At 43.3% G+C, this 20350-nt stretch overlaps 1 protein-coding gene across 1 annotated transcript; it reads right to left on the bottom strand.

Annotated features, from left to right (window-relative positions):
* Nucleotides 1–2343: 2343 nt before the first annotated feature.
* Nucleotides 2344–4883, bottom strand: LOC147841012 (uncharacterized). The gene is made up of 2 exons (XM_087279095.1): nucleotides 3948–4883; nucleotides 2344–3776 (listed from the first exon to the last, which is right to left on the bottom strand). The coding sequence occupies exons 1-2, from the start codon at nucleotides 4765–4767 to the stop codon at nucleotides 3463–3465; spliced, it is 1134 nt and encodes a 377-aa protein (XP_087135221.1). The 5' UTR covers nucleotides 4768–4883; the 3' UTR covers nucleotides 2344–3462.
* Between the last annotated feature and the right edge of the window lie 15467 nt (nucleotides 4884–20350).

Raw genomic sequence — 20350 nt, 5'->3', positions numbered from 1 at the left:
GAGTTGCTTCGCTGGTGTGTTTTTTTCTGATCACTTCCTTAATGTACAAGTGGTTCAAACTCACTCATTTTGAGGCAGGAAGATGCGGAAGTCCAACAATTTTAACCATTGGGTAAACACAAAACAAAACCGTGTGCTCTTGACGCAGTATAAATCAGCCTTTAGACCCTTCACCCCCGATTACTCAGCTTAGATGGCCGGCCAGCTCTATGAAGAGGCCTGGTGGTTCCAAACATCTTCTACTAACGGATGATGGAGGCCACTGTGCTCATTGGAACTTTCAACAGCAGAAATTTTTCTGTAACCTTCCCCAGCCTTGACACAATCCTGTCTTGGAGGTCTACAGACAATTCCTTTGTCTTCATGCTTTGTTTGTGCTTTGACATGCATTGTCAACACTGGGACCTTATATAGAGAGGTGTATGCCTATGCCTTTTCAAATCATGCCCAATCAACTGAATTTACCTCAGGTGAACTCCAATTAAGTTGCTGAAAAATGAATGATCAGTGGAAACAAATGTACCTGAGCTCAATTTAGAGCTTCACGGCAAAGGCTGTCAATACTTATTAAATTTGCAACAACTTCAAAAAATCTTTTTTTACATTGTCATTATGGGATATTGTGTGTAGAATTTTGAGGAAATAAATTAACTTCTGAAAGCGCTATGGATACTTTCTGGATGCACCGTATGTGTGTAAATGAGAGTGTATGGGTGTTTCCCAGTACTGGGTTGCAGCTAAAAGGACATCCGCTGCGTAAAACATATGCTGAATAAGTTGGTGGTTTATTCTGCGGTAGCAGAAAAATAAAGAAATAAATAAAGAATAACAATAATATTTATACAGCTAGTTTTGTTCTTCAAATTTGATTGGCTAGGCAGCATTACAAGAGAGATTCATTTCAGATTTAATTCAAGTCAAGATCTTACAGAGGCATAAAGTGAATCTTCTTGAGATAGTCCTTTAAAAGAAATCATTAAACCAAATAGTAAAAAAAAATGTTGATACATTCAAGAACTTAACAAGTAAACAGGTATTTCTGAAATTGTATACAGTTATGAGCAATTCCATTTAAATTTTAACCTAGGCATAAAAAAGTATCCATCAAAATAACAGTTAGATAAAGGTTTTTTGTGTAGACTTGTATTTTGTAGTACTGTAAAAATACTTAAAAATGCCTTTGTCAATATTTTCAAACAATTATATTTGATTAACCAAAGTCACACAAGTGACAATTTCACATCTGTCACATGCATAACGGAGAGGTGTCACATCCAAAATGAAGCGTTTTCCTCATAAATGCAAAAATGTCAAATGAAATAAAATCAATCATTTTAGCTCTATAGTGAGCTCCTTTTGATTAGCATTGTTTCTGTTGGGTTGTGTGGTTTAATTCACAGAATTTCTACAAAGTATGTTTTACACTGTAAACTCACATCCTCAGCACATGTTTATTTTACTCATTTAAAAACTAAAAAATGTTTACAGATTGATATTTTTCTGATCCCATACCTCTGTGGTTAATTGTTTAGGAACAATTGTGGTTAGTTGTTCAGGAAAATATAAACAGATGTTTCAATATAATGTCAACCCAAACTAATTTATGTTTTGAGTTTTTACTGCAAATGTCACATCCATAACTTTAAAATTGCTCTTATATGATTGTAAATCTATTTTTAATTTTTTTTTAATTATAAGGCAACTTATCCCTCCCAAAAAGAGTCTACAGGAAAAAATAACTCAAATGAAGTGAATGCAATTCCGGACAATGAGTAGAACTGAAAGGTCCCCTGAAGTGCACTGGAATGCGCAGCTTTGTCTGATGTGTGACAGTTTCAGCTGAATCATGAAGACGGGGCAGGACATATCAAGTAGCTCCTTTGAGCTTAAAAAATAGCCAGTAGCATTTGTTTTTATCATAGCTCTGCCAGCCAAAATTGTTGAGCTAAAGTGCATCAGACTCATGACAGACAAAGTCTATAATAGGAATGCTGACGCTGCCTGACCATTTCTCTGTTTTAAAATACAGAGTTCAGTGTGATTCAAATATATACCACAGTTTGTTCCATTTATAATATAGAAATTTGTAATTGTGGGGTAACAGACTTACTGTACTGTTCAATGTAGGGCTGGGCCCAAAAATGGTATTGGTATTTATTGACTGAACACCATAATAAATAAAAACAAATTTGGTATGAAGCGCTGTAGTTTTATTAAAATGTTTCTGCTTTAAAGGAATGCCAATAAGCTTTGGTAGGGCTGGCCATGTACATTTGCGGTCCCTAAGGAGAATAATTTTTGGGCCCTATCTGTCAGGGTTCTGCCACTCTGGTCTTTGTAAATTCTTGTTTTGGTAGCAGAGCTCTGACACTACCCATGTCCGGTCCTGTTTCTGTCTCTGTGTGCGCGCGCGCCGTCAAGGGTGTACGCAGAGTGTGCGCGCTGCCGCTTGATGTGGCTGCGCACGCACTGCGTCCGTCAGACGCGCGCGCTCTTGTACTAGTGTTTGTGTTTGTTCTGTCAGCAGCGCGCTGCTTTATTCTCGGCGCCTCCGTCTAGTTGGTTTCAGTTTTGGTTGACGCTGAGATGAAGCATGCGCGTTGCTTATGTGTGAGCGCACGGTAAGGTGTTCATCTATCGTGTGCTCGTGTCTTGCGTCTTTTGTCAAAGCACGTGGCCCGATGTTTACATTGTGGTCACTTGCTTTTTGTCGTGTGCTTCAGTGTTGTGCCCGTCTTGTCATGAACATGCGGTTGAGTTCTCTCATTGGCCGCATGTTCTTGTCATGTGAGCGCATGGCTTGTGTTGTCTCTCTGTGTCATGCGCTCTCCCGTCTATTGTCTAGTCCCACCCTCCTTGTTAACCCATTATTAGTTAATTATGTTCATCTGTTTTTTGTTAATTTCCTACAGTTTATATACCCCTCACTTTTGCTGTCCTGTGCCAGTTCGTCATCACATTTCGTCGTTTGAAGTCTAGTCCTGTTGTGTTTCCAGTCCTCATCCTTGCCAGTCTGCCCAGTCCTGTTTGTATGTGAATGTATTTGTTTTGTTAATGTTTTCCCCCTCGGGGTAGTTTATTTTGCATTTTATTTTATTTTTATTATTTAATAAAATCCCATTTCCCTGCATTTGAGTCCTCGCCCCTTTTTCCCCATTTCCCCTCACCAACCCTGACAGTACGAACTGGCCAAAAAGAGGACTCAGCGGAAATGGGACTATTTCTGCGCCCAGCTCGCTCCCAGCAAGAAGGACCCATCGACCAACCCCCAGCCAGAGGACTGTCTCACCGGCAGAACCATCGCCCCTTCGGCATCTACGCAGAAGATCTTCTCGAGGCAGTCCGGGGGCTTGGATTCAGTGAGATCACCCTCATCCACATCTTTCTGGCTGGATTGGATGAGCCATTCTATTGGGAGGAGCTGGGTGATATCGGGACATGGACGTATTGGGAAGTGGTGGACTATTCCTGTCTGAGGCAGGAGAGGGAGATCCTGGAGGGGGAATGGACCCCTCTCACCACCACCAGCACCACCTCCTGGTCCATGTCCAGCCCCCAAGGGTTAACCCGCACCCAAATGCGGAGGCGGAAGAGAAAGGCCTCTTCTGCGAGGGTTGCTCCAGCCCCTGAGCGCCCTCCAGTGTCGGCTCCAGCCCCTGAGTGCCCTCCAGTGTCGGCTCCAGCCCCTGAGCGCCCTCCAGTGTCGGCTCCAGCCCCTGAGCGCCCTCCAGTGTCGGCTCCAGCCCCTGAGCGCCCTCCAGTGTCGGCTCCAGCCCCTGAGCGCCCTCCAGTGTCGGCTCCAGCCCCTGAGCGCCCCTCAGTGCCGGTCCCAGTCCGGCTCCTTGCCCTGCCGGCACCACCCAGACGTCTTGCCCTGCCGGCACCACCCAGACGTCTTGCCCTGCCGGCACCACCCAGACGTCTTGCCCTGCCGGCACCACCCAGACGTCTTGCCCTGCCGGCACCACCCAGACGTCTTGCCCTGCCGGCACCACCCAGACGTCTAGCCCAGCCGGTCCCAGCCCGGTCCCTTGCCCAGCCGGCCCCAGCCCGGCCCTTTGCCCTGCCGGCACCTACCAGACGTTTAGCCCTGCCCGCCCCAACCAGACGTCTTGCCCTGCCCGCCCCAACCAGACGGCTTGCCCTGCTGGCCCCAGCCTGGCTCCTTGCCCTGCCGGCACCACCCAGACGTCTTGCCCTGCCGGCTTCAGCCCGGCTCCTTGCCCTGCAGGCACCTACCAGACGTCTAGCCCTGCCGGCCCCAGCCCGGCTCCTTGCCCTGCAGGCACCTACCAGACGTCTAGCCCTGCCAGCCCCAGCCCGGCTCCTTGCCCTGCCGGCCCCAACCAGACGTCTTGCCCTGCTGGCCCCAGCCCAGCTCTTTTCCCTGCCGGCCCCAACCAGACGTCTTGCCCTGTCGGCTCCAGCCCGGCTCCTTGCCCTGCCGGCACCACCCAGACGTCTTGCCCAGCTGGCCCCAGCCCGGCTCCTTGCCCTGCCAGCCCCCCACAGACCTCTGGTCTTGTTTACCCTCATAGACCCTCCCTGGGTCGTCCCTCCTGCTCCTCCCTGGTGTTCCTTTCCTCCACCCTGGACGGACCCTCCGGCTCCACCCTGGTTCCCTGCTAGGGCTCCCGACCCGCTGAACCCACCCTGGACAGTTCCTCCGGTCCCACCCTGGACTGATCCTCCCTTGTCTTGCCCTCCCATCCCTCCCTTGTTTGTCGTTTTGGGTCTGGCTTGGCTTCCCTCCCTCCCCCCCTTCATGTCGTCTTGCCTGTTCACCTCCCTGTCTTGTGTCTGATGTTGCCTGTTTTGTTGTCTTGTAGTGTTTCTTGTCTGTCTTGTACCTTGTTGGATGTACCCTTTAGGGACGCCAGGTGGCGTCCCTTTTGGGGGTGGGGGGGGGGGGGGTGGGCTAGTGTCAGGGTTCTGCCACTCTGGTCTTTGTAAATTCTTGTTTTGGTAGCAGAGCTCTGACACTACCCATGTCCGGTCCTGTTTCTGTCTCTGTGCGCGCGCGCCGTCAAGGGTGTACGCAGAGTGTGCGCGCTGCCGCTTGATGTGGCCGCGCACGCACTGCATCCGTCAGACGCGCGCGCTCTTGTACTAGTGTTTGTGTTTGTTCTGTCAGCAGCGCGCTGCTTTATTCTCGGCGCCTCCGTCTGAGTGGTTTCAGGTGGTTGGCGCTGAGATGAAGCATGCGCATTGCTTATGTGTGAGCGCACGGTAAGGTGTTCATCTATCGTGTGCTCATGTCTTGCGTCTTTTGTCAAAGCACGTGGCCCGATGTTTACATTGTGGTCACGTGCTTTTTGTCGTGTGCTTCAGTGTTGTGCCCGTCTTGTCATGAACATGCGGTTGAGTTCTCTCATTGGCCGCATGTTCTTGTCATGTGAGCGCATGGCTTGTGTTGTCTCTCTGTGTCATGCGCTCTCCCGTCTATTGTCTTGTCTAGTCCCACCCTCCTTGTTAACCCATTATTAGTTAATTATGTTCATCTGTTTTTTGTTAATTTTCTACAGTTTATATACCCCTCACTTTTGCTGTCCTGTGCCAGTTCGTCATCACATTTCGTCGTTTGAAGTCTAGTCCTGTTGTGTTTCCAGTCCTAATCCTTGCCAGTCTGCCCAGTCCTGTTTGTATGTGAATGTATTTGTTTTGTTAATGTTTTCCCCCTCGGGGTAGTTTATTTTGCATTTTATTTTATTTTTATTATTTAATAAAATCCCATTTCCCTGCATTTGAGTCCTCGCCCCTTTTTCCCCATTTCCCCTCCCCAACCCTGACACTATCTTGCTCTGAATAGTGCAGTATTGCCATTGCCAATGATTTTATTACTTATTAAATACAAACAATAAAACAGAAAAGTAAAGCCTGATTTCTTCTGCTTAATAACTATCTTAATGATTTGGACATTTTAAAACAGCACTATGTTTTGTAAACTAGCAGCTTCAAAAATGGAGAATTAAACAATTTTTAATAAAGGGACCAGTGATTTGTATGCGTCCTCCTGGAGTGTTTAAAACATTATATTAATTTCGCAAACAGATTGAAGAGTCTATAGCTAAAGATTCTAGGTTGAGCTTTTATTTTTACTTTTTTTTTTTTATTCCAAAAGCAAAAACCATGCAATGAAAAGACTGAGCAATAATTTACCAAAAGTGAAAATGCATTAATTAGTAAAGTGGTGTATAATTAATGGTGTAATGTTTAGGTCATTTTTGGTTAAAGATGCACGAGGGTCATGTGACCATCAGGAAGAACCAGGGAAAAACTTCTCTGTTCTCTGTCCTTGTGGTCTCCCGAGTTCATTCTTTCGACTTAACCTGGCAAGACCGGTCTTCACAAGAGTGCAAGTCTGTTCTCTGCATTCTTGGAATTGAGAGACGGCCACTGTTTTAATTCATTAATTCTCTTCTCAGTTTATTCTTAGTGACAGTGAAAAACTGTATCCAAATACAGATAAAAAACCTTTGAATGAGTAGGAAATATTCACTCTAAACAATTCTTTGGTACATAAACTTGCCTGTTTTGTTCCACCACTGATGATGAATCAGTGTTCTGACAAACTCAAATCTTCACAGCGGATCAGAGAGCATTCATATTCAGAGCTGCCTTCCAAGTAAAGACTTTTCTGTTCTGACGTTCTCCAGTCCTCTCCTGTTATGAGTCAGAGCCACTAGATTATTGGACTTTGCAGTGTTTTGCCACTGTGGAATTCAAAATCCGTTTGAGATCGCAATAAACAGAAGTAACGATTAAAGTTGTTTGTTTGCTCGGAGTTGAGTAATGCGAGAAGAGTCCTTCATATCCGCTTTCAAATCAGCTTTAGGGAGATGTGGATAAAATGACATCCTGAGGAAGCTGTTGATTAAACCATGTTGATGAAGATGCATGTAGTTATCTTCACTTTCTCACTCTCTCGTCTTCAAAAGAGCTGTGGATTTTCAGCTGAAATCTCTATCAGCCCCGCACTCTTTTGTCACCAAACCATCATTTATTTAGTCTGATGGCTTCAAAATGGCTTAGCACAAATGGGCACGACTTCTATCTATAGAAGTCTATCCCTGACTCCATTCATCCATCTGTGGGCTTCGTGTACATCCATTTCTGCCACATGCCTCAGTCGGTCGACTAATATGGAGAACTAAGCCCAACCTAAAAATGAAATGAAGGAGGATAAATGAATAAGTATACTACATTATCCGTTCACAAATAAAATGTAATTACATTTTAATTAATCAATTTATTATTGAGAAAGGACGGAAAAGCTGCTGTTAATGTTCTCAGATCTCAACCTCCAAGTAGAATCTCCAAGTAAATCCACTTTAAAATTGACATTTGCTGTTTGTACAAACTAGGGCTGCACAATATATCATTTCAGCATTGATGTCACAATATGATCATTCACAATAGTCACATTGCAGAATCTGCAATGTCAAGTTCAGCTTTAGTTTATTTATCCCTCTGGAAAATTGAGTGGAATTATAGCTGACCAGAAATATTGTTGAAGTTTAATAGAGTGAAATACCTTTAAATAATTTGTGTACAAGAAATGATAACTATGAAAATATGTTTCAATTAGTTTTCCTATAATGAAGACTATGCAGTTTTATTTGCTTATATTTGATTTTATTGAGTTAGACTCACCAAAAAAAAAAATATTTATAATACAACCAAATTTATGCACATTATCTGGCCTACAAGATCATCCCAATCAATAAAAATGATAAGTTCTTTCCAAATTGAACTATTTAAATTGTAATGCGAATGGGACCCAAATGCAGGGTTTATCAGGTGAATTGTCAGGCAAGCAACAGTTAACACAGGAACATACAGATGTATAAGGGCAATCTAAAGTTGTGGTCATTACATAGGTGAATGGTCAGTACAGACAGGCAGCAGGCGACGTGAACAAACAAGGCAAGGGTCAAAACACGGCAAAGCAAGGCAAGAGAAACTTGTCGTAATATTCAAAGTAACAGATAAACAAGATTAAGGACTGAAGTGTGTGGTTGTGCTGTTTATAAAGTCCATCTAATCAGTTCATGAGCAGCTCCCAGCTGTGTGTATAATCAACCAAATGAAGAACAGGTGCGTGTGAGCAGTGCATGACTGGATATGTAGTTCTTTAAAGTGGCAGATTTGTAGTTCTTCAGCCATCTGCATATCGCAGAAAAACAAAATATCGCAATTTCTGATTTTTTTTTCCAATATCATATAAACTTCTATTATTTAAATTGAGCTGGAATAACAAAATTCTCAAACTTTTTTTTTTTTGTGGGGTGGGGGGGACTTTATTGTTTTATGTTCAGTCTACTTAAATTTGTAAAAACATACCAGTTAACTTAATTCCTTCATGTTATCCCAACACAAATCTGTTGTGTGGAGGCCAGTGTTTTTTACAGTGTATTTTTTTCCTTCAGTAGAACATTTTAAAAAATTAGGTAATAATAATAAATTATGGCGGTTCATTCCACTGTGGCAACCCCAGGTAATAAAGGGACTAATCCGAAAACAAAATAAATGAATGAATGAATTAATGAATAAATGAATGATAAATCATCTCATCATACACGACCAAAACATAAGCAGTATCTGGCTCATATTCACAATCTCAACTATATTCTCAAAACTATTGTTTCCAGTGTCTTCAAAATCAGTATTATGATTCCTGACTACTTAAAGCACCAAATCCACTATCCACAAGCTATTTCATAATTTGCAAATAATTTTACTTGTTGTAGCTGGTAAAGGTGCCATATAATGAATTGGAATGTTTAATAAATGGTTTTATGATATCTACCTTAAAATTATGTGGCTTATGTGGCTAAAGTGGTTGAGAATTCTCAACCGTCTGCCACATTTTGTCTTTATTTTATGCACTGTGTTTGTTTTAAAGTTATCTGAAGCTCAAATGATGCCATTCTGTATTTGGCTTTTCACATGTGTGGTGGCTTTGAACTGTTGAAACACCCCTTAAAGTGCTTTTTCAGATGCGAAAATAGCAGATAAAAATAAACACGGTTCGATTTATTTTATGAAAGACAAAAATGTTATGACAGACAAAAAACAATACAATTGACACAACGTGAGGTCGAATTTATTTTTTTTAGCATGTGAAAATTACAGATGAAAATTTCAGATTCAGTGTGCAATAACCATTAGGCAAGTACAAAAATTCCAAAGAATTGGTGTTACAATCTTATTTAGAAAACCAGTAATTACCACTATAGGATGAAAAGCTCTGTTTTACCTGTCACGTTAGCGTGATCAAAACAGGAACAAAAACAAAAAGGTGCGGATCCAAGTGCAGATATTTATTTACAGTGAAACAACGAGGTGATCAAAATACAAAGTAACAAACAAATGACAAAACCAGAAACTAAATCAGAGACGAGGCTCAGGAAAAACAAACTCAAACAACTAAACCTAATTAGACAACAGACGAGACAATAACACACAAACTAGACTAATGGAAAATACAAGAACAAGATCAGAATAACAAACTAGGACTCTTAGACTTACTCGAAACTCGGACAAGGAAGACAATGTAGACAAACGACGCAATGACAAACTGTGGTGAAATGGTTGTATAAATAGTCCAGATAATCAACAGCAACACAAAACAGATGTGATGACAGGTCAGTGTAGGTGTTCCGGTGTGTGCGCGGGGCATGTATGAAAATGTAGTTCTTTCCTAGGACGCTGCAGTGCCTACAAGTCCTAGTGCACTACAGCGCCCTCAGGTGGTCACAGACGGATGTGACATTACCTTATTTGGAAAACCTGTGAGTAATGATTAGCTCTGCTCTTATGTTCGCACCAGAGCTCTCTATATTGCTAATGTTGCTGATACTCACACAGCAATATGTACTCTGAAATTCACATGTGCCAAATAATCCTACTTCAGTTGTCAAAACTATTTGAACAAACAGTATGAACAAACTTAGCTTTGTCAAATTACAATCGTTTCAACTGAAGTTTAGAAGTGGTTCGTGTAGCATGTAAGCTGTCAGGACTCCTGGCTGATCGGCTGGCTCTATCTGTTCTGTTTGTATTAGCCACATGTTCCTTTGTTTGTGCTCCTGATTGTTTCTCTCCACCTCCTCGTTCTCATAATTTTAGTTGATTTGCTTCACCTGTCTTTGCTTATTTTCTCCTCATTAGCTCCCCTATTTATTCTCTGGGTTTCTGCTTTTCAGTGCCAGATTGTTGTTTGCTTCTGACCCTGCAACATCAACTATAGGTAAACTTAATGTTTTTAGTTAACCTTTTTCTGTTTGACTCCAGGACTCTCTCCCTACCTTCCCAGCCTTTCTGTGTAGTCCCTGGCTTGCTCGAAGTTTTTGCTCTTGTGCTGCCTGAGTTTTTGATGTCCTGGACACTGGCGTGGTTCTGACAATTACACCTGCCTCTGTTTCTACTGGCCAGTCTATTTTTTGTTCCTGGTTATTTCTAGGCATTCTCTTCCCCTCCATCAAAGTCTGCAAGTATTTTTTTGTCATTTTTCGTTGTTCATTTTTTTGGACTATAATATTTTTTTGTTCTTTCTTGATCAGGCTGAGAGGACTGCTTGCTGAATAGCATTTTTTTCCCATTTGACGAACTGAGGTTTTTGTGCATTTTTCCCTTGAGACTGAGACATTGCCTTTAGAAGATTCGTTTTTTAATTTTGCATTCTGGCTAATGAACTGATCTGTTAGAATTTTTGCCTTCCACAATAAATCATTGTCTTCACCTGCATTTGGGTTTTTTTCTGTTTATTGGCCTTGACAGAACAATCTGGCCAATATGGACCCAGCAGATGAAGATACTGTGAGAGCAGCCCTGGCCCAGCAGGGAGCTCTATTAGGTCGCCATGAAAGTCAGCTCACCTCATCTAACCGGGTCTTGGAAATGATGGGCTCCCAGATCGAAGACCTAACCGCTCAGCTTCTGCAGCTCAATACTGAGCAGATGTCAGCCCACTCAACTCTCCTTCCTGTCCATCGTTCCCCAGAGCCCAGAGCGAACCCCCCACCTCACTATGATGGAGACCCTTCTGTCTGTCGAGCCTTCCTGACCCAGTGCTCAGTGGTATTCTCCCTCCAACCAGCCACATTTTCTTCTGAAGAAGCCAAGGTAGCCTACGTGATCACCCTTCTGACTGGCCGGGCTCGTGAGTGGGGAACCACAGTATGGCAAGCCAAATTTAATTACTGTTTTAACTTTAATGATTTTGAAAAAGAGATGATCAAAGTTTTTGACCGCTCTGTTCATGGGCGTGAGGCAGCAAGACTTTTGGTTTCACTTCGACAGGGGGATCGCTCTGTTTCTGATTATTCCATCCAGTTTCGAACTCTGGCAGCCTCATGTGGATGGAATGCAGCAGCACAATGGGACCAATTTTTGCATGGACTCAGAGATGAAATCCAAGACGAGATAGCAGCTCAAGAGCTCCCTACTGAATTTGATGGTCTGGTGGACCTGGCCATCAGGGTGGATAATCGTTTGGCACTACGTCAGCGCAACCGTATGGCTCGTTTTACTTGGAAACAAGGAGGGTCCCAAGATCCTCTTTCCCCCACCAGTCTTGATACTTTCCAAGAGTCTGAGCCCATGCAGATTGGCCGTACCCGACTCTCAGCGGAGGAGAGGAAGCGCCGCATAACCAATAGGCTATGCCTTTACTGTGGCGGATCTGGCCATTTTGCTTCAACATGTCCGGTAAAAGGCAATGCTCGCCAGTAGCCAGGGGGGTATTGGTGAGCGTAACTCCTGTCAATGATCCCCCCTTAGCACGCACTCTCTTACCTGCCACTGTTCAGTGGGGTAACTTCTATCACCCATGTGCTGTCTTGGTCGACTCTGGAGCAGAGGGGAATTTCATGGACTCTGCTCTGGCTGCAAAATGGGGGCTTCCTACAACTCCTCTACAGACTCCCTTGACTGCTCGAGCCCTAAATGGAGCACATCTTGCCCTCATTTCTCTCACTACTGTCCCAGTAAGTCTCATTATTTCTGGCAACTACCGTGAGGAGATTGTGTTTTATCTGCTAGAGTCCCCCTGTAATTCCATTGTGTTAAGACACCCCTGGCTGATAAAACACAATCCTCATATTGAATGGGCCAAAAATTCTGTCCTGTCCTGGAGTCCTTTTTGTCTTAAACATTGTTTGGGTGCTGCCTTGTCTCCTGGCTCTGTGCTTTCTGTTTCTCAGGTGGAGGCAGCTGACCTGTCGGGTGTTCCAGTGATCTACCATGATCTTCGTCTGGTCTTTAGCAAATCCCGGGCCATATCTCTCCCACCGCACCAACCTTATGATTGTGCCATCAATCTGCTCCCAGGAACTTCTCCTCCTCTGGGCAGGTTGTACTCCCTCTCTGGTCCTGAGCGTGTAGCTATGGACAAGTACATCAGCGACTCTCTGGCAGTCGGCCTCGTCCGATCCTTCCCCTCCCCAGTGGGTGCGGGGTTTTTCTTCGTGGAGAAGAAGGATGGGTCCCTGCGACCCTGCATCGATTATCGAGGGCTGAATGATATTACAATTAAAAACAGATACCCCCTACCTTTAATGTCTTCAGCCTTTGAGTTGTTGCAGGGTGCAGGATTCTTCACGAAGTTAGACCTCCGCAACGCTTACCACCTGGTCCGCATACGTGAGGGGGACGAGTGGAAGACAGCCTTCAACACTCCCACTGGGCACTTTGAGTACCGGGTAATGCCCTTTGGGTTAACCAATGCCCCGGCTGTCTTCCAGACCCTGGTCAATGATGTGCTGAGAGATATGGTGAACAAGTTTGTATTTGTATATCTAGACGATATTTTGATCTTTTCCCATTCTCTCCAGGAGCACATTCAGCACGTCAGACAGGTGTTGCAACGGCTGCTAGAGAATCAGCTGTACATCAAGGCTGAGAAGTGCTTGTTCCATACTAGGTCGGTTCCGTTCCTGGGGTTCATTGTCTCTGCAGAGGGTATCCGTGTAGATCCAGCCAAGGTAAGGGCCGTCTCCAACTGGCCAACTCCTGATTCTCGCAAGGCTCTGCAGCGTTTCTTAGGCTTTTCAAATTTTTATTGTCGTTTTGTCCGCAACTATAGTCAAATTGCTGCATCCTTGACTGCACTCACCTCCACAAAAACTCCCTTTCAGTGGTCTTCTCAGGCTCAGGCTGCTTTTGAAAGGCTTAAGACATGCTTCTCTTCTGCTCCTGTTCTTTCTTTCCCAGATCCTGAGAGGCAATTTATTGTGGAGGTGGATGCCTCGGAGGTTGGGGTTGGGGCGGTCCTTTCACAGCGGTCCCTAGCAGATGGCAAGGTACACCCTTGTGCCTACTTCTCCCATCGTCTATCCCCAGCTGAACGGAACTATGATATAGGTAACAGGGAGTTATTGGCGGTTAAGTTGGCTTTGGATGAGTGGCGCCATTGGCTGGAGGGGACTTCAGAGCCATTCTTGGTCTAGACAGATCATAAGAATCTTGAATATGTTCGTTCAGCCAAGAGATTAAACTCACGGCAGGCTCGCTGGGCATTATTTTTTGGGCGCTTTAATTTTATTTTGTCTTACCGTCCTGGTTCCAAAAATGTAAAGCCAGATGCTCTTTCCCGGCAATTCGATGGCCCAGGGGACAGCCTCACACCCAAGCCTATTATCCACCCTGGGCGGGTGGTGGCGGCTGTTGTCTGGGACATTGAATCACAGGTCAGAGAGGCTCTTCAGGGAGCTAAGGTGCCTGAGGGATGCCCAGCGAATCTGTTGTTTGTTCCCAAATTGCTTCGTTCATCTGTCCTACAGTGGAGCCCCTCATCTAAACTCACTTGCCACCCAGGAGTGAGGAGGACATTGGCATCTATCCGTCAAAGGTTTTGGTGGCCTTCCATGGCCAAAGAGGTCAGTCTGTTTGTTGCTGCCTGCTCGGTCTGTGCTCAGAATAAGTCATCCAATAAACCTACTGTTGGTCTGCTTCAACCCCTTCCCATCCCCACCCGCCCTTGGTCCCACATATCTCTGGATTTTATAACCGGCCTTCCCCTTTCTAATGGTAATTCGGTTGTTCTTACAGTGGTGGATCGCTTTTCTAAGGCGGTCCACTTTATACCCCTAGCTAAGCTTCCCTCTGCTAAGGAGACGGCACTGGTGGTGGTAGACCACGTCTTCCGGATACATGGCCTTCCGGTGGATGTGGTCTCTGACAGGGGACCCCAGTTCGTCTCCAATTTCTGGAGGGAGTTCTGCCGGCAGATTGGTGCTTCCACCAGTCTGTCGTCAGGCTTTCATCCACAGACCAACGGGCAGTCCGAGCGGGCCAAACAGGCCCTAGAGCAGATGCTTCGTTGTCCTGTCTCTCACAACCCCTCCTCCTGGAGCCAGCAGCTTACCTGGGCCGAATATGCCCACAATTCTTTACCCAATTCTTCTACTGGTCTCTCCCCATTTCAGTGTTGCATGGGTTATCAGCCGCCTCTTTTTTCTTCACAGGAGCCTGAGGCTGCGGTTCCCTCTGTCCAGGCTCTTATCCAAAGGTGCCGTCACACCTGGCAAAGGGCTAGAGAAGCCCTCCTTCAGGCTGAAAGACGTGTCAGAACCTCCGCTAACCGTTGTCGGACTCCGGCTCCTAGGTACATTTGTGGGCAGAGGGTATGGCTTTCCACAAAGGACCTGCCACTTAAGGTGCCAGCCCGTAAACTGGCTCCGCGGTTCATTGGGCCATACCCTATTGTCAAGGTCCTCAGTCCGGCGGCGGTACGTCTCAGGCTCCCAACTTCCCTTCGTTGTGTCTATCCAGTATTTCATGTATCCCGAATTAAACCTGTTTTTCGTAGCTCTCTTAATCCTTCTGTTCCAATCCCCCCCCCCTCCCCCCCGTCTCATTGAGGGCTCTCCAGCGTTCACAGTTAGGAGATTGTTAGAATGCAGGCATAGAGGACGTGGATTCCAGTACCTTGTAGATTGGGAGGGGTATGGTGCGGAGGAGAGATGTTGGGTCCCGGCTCGCAATATTTTGGACCAGTCGTTGATAAGGGAATTTCACAGCCGACAGTCTCCTCCCTTGGGATCGCCCAGTGGCGATCCTGGAGGGGGGGGGGGGTACTGTCAGGACTCCTGGCTGATCGGCTGGTTCTATCTGTTCTGTTTGTATTAGCCACATGTTCCTTTGTTTGTGCTCCTGATTGTTTCTCTCCACCTCCTCGTTCTCATAATTTTAGTTGATTTGCTTCACCTGTCTTTGCTTATTTTCTCCTCATTAGCTCCCCTATTTATTCTCTGGGTTTCTGCTGTTCAGTGCCAGATTGTTGTTTGCTTCTGACCCTGCAACATCATCTATAGGTAAACTTAATGTTTTTAGTTAACCTTTTTTTGTTTGACTCCAGGACTCTCTCCCTACCTTCCCAGCCTTTCTGTGTAGTCCCTGGCTTGCTCGAAGTTTTTGCTCTTGTGCTGCCTGAGTTTTTGATGTCCTGGACACTGGCGTGGTTCTGACAATTACACCTGCCTCTGTTTCTACTGGCCAGTCTATTTTTTGTTCCTGGTTATTTCCAGTCATTCTCTTCCCCTCCATCAAAGTCTGCAAGTATTTTTTTGTCATTTTTCGTTGTTCATTTTTTTGGACTATAATATTTTTTTTTGTTCTTTCTTGATCAGGCTGAGAGGACTGCTTGCTGAAGAGCATTTTTTCCCATTTGTCGAACTGAGGGTTTGTGCATTTTTCCCTTGAGACTGAGACATTGCCTTTAGAAGATTTTTTTTTCAATTTTGCATTCTGGCTAATGAACTGATCTGTTAGAATTTTTGCCTTCCACAATAAATCATTGTCTTCACCTGCATTTGGGTTTTTTCTGTTTACTGGCCTTGACAGTAAGCTGTCCATAGCTGCTCTTGAGATTAGTGGTGGGTCGTTCTTGAACGATTCGTTCATTTTGAACAAATCCTCAAGATGACTCGGGAACTATGAGTCCTCTCAGGGAGTGATTTGTTCATCCGCGCGTGCGCACATTTGTGCAGGTGGTATCGTTCATTTCAAGTTTTTTGAGTTGTTCATGGCGGAAAGGCAAAAGCCAATCATAGTTTAGAGCCGGAAAATTAATTGATCCGTTCATCTCTTGAGTTCTCAATTGGGTTTGAGTCATTCGTTCCTCACAGGCCAATCATATGCGTTTAGAGCTGAAAAAAAAAAAGATCCGTTCATCTCTTGAGTTCTCTATCGGGTTTGAGTCATTCGTTCCTCACAGGCCAATCACATGCATTGAGAGCCAGAAAAAGAATTGATCTGTTCAACTCTCGGGTGCTCTATCGAGTTTGAGTCATTCTGTCACGTGATGAACGAACGACTCAAGAGCCAGAAGACTCGAAAGGTGAACTAATTATCATGGCTCCTATTGGCCCAGACTGTGTACATTGGTTAAGATTATATGTGACTGTCAGTGTAACGTGAACGAATCGCTGACATTTGAAGACATGAAGAGGTGAGCTGAGCAAAGAGACAACAATACCTTCATAGACAAAAAAAGCAGGTAAACATTGAATTATTATTTTCTCCTTCTTATAGTATTCTATTTATGACTTATTTGTTGTGTGATCAACCTTTTGAGCTAGTTGTAGATGTGTTTGGCAGAAATTCGTAACATTTAATAATACTTTATCAAATTAAATGAAATGAATGAAATGACTCGAAAAAAGATTTGTTCATCTCGATGAACGAGACTCAAAGATTCAAGTCAGTAAAATGATCCGAACTTCCCATCACTACTTGAGATGTGTTGTGAATGTACTATAGGCTAAATTATAATTATTCCCACCAAAGGGGTGACTGAAATGTATTTAAAGTTGTTTGTGTATTGAAATACTGGCATGGATTAATATCAACCTCCATGCAAACAAATGCATTTTATGAAGTTTATTATTGTCCTCTCCCTCTAGAAAAATGACAATAAGAGCTGTGTGATATGACATAATGCATAAATGTGCATTTGTCAGCATTGTACATGTGTCTATTGCCACATTGCAAACACAATATGCACATTAAATTAACAAAATATACATTTAAACAGACCTTCTGCTAAATCATGGTTGTGCTAAATAAACTTTTAGTTCGTCTTAACTGTATTTTGTGTACTGTCAAGCTGTTAACAGATAAGATGGTGTTACATTAACCTACCCAAGAGCTAGTTTTCAAAATAAGATTCCCAAATGCATATGGAATATAATAAGCTGTGTAATCATACTATGAAATGATATGGCCAAACAAACAGTGCTGGGGCTGTACGTATTAATGTACCAATGAGGAACATCACAGTCTGTGCTTTGTTTGGTTTGGCCTGTTTTCCACTAGGATTTTACACTATCATGATTTACATGAGACAGAGGAAACTGTGGTGTTTGAGGCTCATGGTATTTTCATGTACTGAACTCTTATTAATCAGTGCCTATATCTAGATTTTCCTTTTATGGCACCTTTTCTTTTTTCTGTGTTTCATGAATTATCAAGGATCACGGTTTCTGCTAAAAACATTCTTTCTTGTTTTACCCATTGATTTTGAGTCATCAAGGTGCACACACATATTACAAGTGAAAATTAACACACACACACACACACACACACACACACACACACACACACACACACACACACACACACATACAAAGGCAGTGGGCTGCCATTTGCTTCCAGCACCTGAGGAGGAATTATAGTTTCAGTGCCTTGCACAATTGCACATCTGTTGTGGGTATTGAAGGTGGAAGAGAGCGCAGTTCATTCATTTCCTCAATATTCATTTCTTGCTGGTTCTGGAAATTGAAACGGCAACTTTTGTGTTCCACCTCTCCAACCATTAGGCGACACACTTAATGCACCAGATCCCCAACTGTTTCTCTTTTTTCAGTAAGGTAAGTGATTCATTTGTTCACATAGTGTACTGTGAACCTAGTATGAATCAAAGGTCCCTCCAGTGCCTTCAGCTGTCTGTTTTCATGATCTAATGACTGATGTGATGTGAATCTAGGCAGATGAGCGTCTTTACTAAAGAAATGATAAAAAATTATATACAGTATATTATTATTATATACAGTATAAATAGTATATATGTACAAATACACATGTTTACTGTATGTGAATATGGATTCACTGTTTTTTCTTTATTCTCCAATAATATATATTTACATGTCTAAGCTATTTTGCAACAATGTAAAGGGGTGGTCCACTATAATATCATACTTTAAACTTTAGCTGATGTGTAATGTAGATGCGTGAACAACACAAACAACATCTCTGAATGTAATACGCTCAAAGTTCAATGCAAATGGAGACATTGGCTTTTACAGAGTTAGCTTAGCAAAGCCTACAGCAAAACAAAGTTTGGGGACTACAAAAAATTCATCTGACTTAGATCACAAATGCTTTAGGTGCCGCCCATTCACCACGCGCACACACCCACGTAATGAAGGTGCATGGCCAGAGGCTCTGTAATATTATAGCAGAGAAAGCTAAAATGGCATCCACACTTTGCTATTTCCACAGAGCCTCTTCTGTTTCTGTATCTGGGCTTCCAAAGGATAAGACACAAAGAAAGAAGTACTTACAGTTTAATTTTAATTATGTTCCAGAGAGTCATAGAAAAAAAACAACATAGCTAGAATTTGACAAAGGAGAACTTCCAGAACCTTTCCCAGTTCAGTTCTGGACTTAGCTAAAAACTCCTCTAAGAAGCAGCAGCTCCAACCATAATTGAAGAAGCTGTGGATTGTGAGCCACAACCTGTACATATTTTTATTTGTTAAAATTGATCTATTACATGCACAGACAACGACAAATCCTGTTTGGCACCGCAAACCATTTAGCTACAAATTCATGTAAACACCCACAATTTTCATTAGTGCTGAAGTGTTTCTCTATGCAGTCGCTTTCCCTGATTTCTACATCTCAAATAACTAACTCTAAAAAGACATGTAAACGTTTCATGGTACTTACACATGCTTTTAACCTGAATATATATGAAAGACACTTCCCACTTAGCAAAATATATCTGGCCCAGCTCTGGTCCACACAACCAGTTTTTGCTTGGCCCACATGCCCCGGTGAAGACTGGACCAAGTCTGACTTCCAGAAAAAGGATATACATTGACCAAATCTGGACCAAGTCTCGGCCAAGTTAATAACCCATAACTGGGCCTACACTCGGCCAGATATGTTGGTGTGTCACGACTGCAATGAAATTGATAAACCCATGAATCATTGCCCTTTGGGTGCACTGTGGCTTTTTCCAGTGACCTGATTGGTAGATTGGCCTGATTTTTTTTTCCTTTATTCAAAATAATTATAATGTATTTTAAATGTGGGTCAAGATAGGCCAAACTTAAATGGCCCACATATCCATTATTAGTATCTGGATCTTTGCCATCTCTGTCAAACCCAGGTCATGTTTGGCCCACATGCTGAATGCCAGTGCCGGATGAATGCCTGCTAAGCCAGCTTCATGCCAAATCTGGGCCAGAATGCTTTGCTACCTGGGTTGGCAGATTTTATTTCAGAGAGCAGGCGTGAGGTTCATCTGAGTCCTTTTCATTTTCTGTCTGATTCAGGCTCAAACTGATACGGCTAACAGCTACTCTGACTGACAGTATTTACACAGCAGCTTGATGCTTTTTCTGTTGATCTGGAGCTGACCCACGAATCAAAGCACATTATGTTAGCTGACCAATCAGAGCCTCTTGAGGCCGGGCCTTTTGGAGGAACTAGGAAATGCTACAGCTGTTTTCATGTTAGCAGAGTAGCTGTAAATAATCAAATGTAAGATATATGAAAAAATAACATTTTTTTTTGTTTTGTTTTTTTTAAAACAAATGAAGCATGAGCACACATTGCTTTGCATCTTATAAACACAACCAATCTTTAAAAATTCTCTGATCAAGTATTGGAAATCTGGCCCTATCACACAGTTTCAGACTCGATCGGAATCGGACGTTTCCTCCCGATCAGGATTATTGTCTGTTTTTTTTGTTTTTTTAGCACATCTATAGTTATGCAGTGGCACAATGTTAGACCTCTTTCTTGACTTCACACAGAAACAGCAAAGCATGACATCACTTTGTTGCAGAGACGCTATTGGTTAAATGCCTTTAAATTTTTTTCGTCTACATGCCTGCCATGTATTTTAAGTTGAGGTGTTATTTGTTTTTATTCTAGATTTTTTTTAGATTTACTGTTGCACTGAAGTCCAAAGTAGAGAAAAAAGTGCAAAGTCTACAAGTGAAGTGTTATTTATTACTTGATTGTTCAAGCTACTTCACCAAAGTTTGCTGGTTGTTAACAGAGTTGTTGAATGTTAAAATACGGTTAATTAAATAGGCAATAAGGAAAATTCTGG

This window comes from Danio rerio, chromosome 13 (assembly GCF_052040795.2).
Source record: "Danio rerio strain M-AB ecotype USA chromosome 13, GRCz13ab, whole genome shotgun sequence".
NCBI lineage: Eukaryota > Metazoa > Chordata > Actinopteri > Cypriniformes > Danionidae > Danio > Danio rerio.
This window is presented reverse-complemented; position numbering and strand designations above follow the sequence as displayed.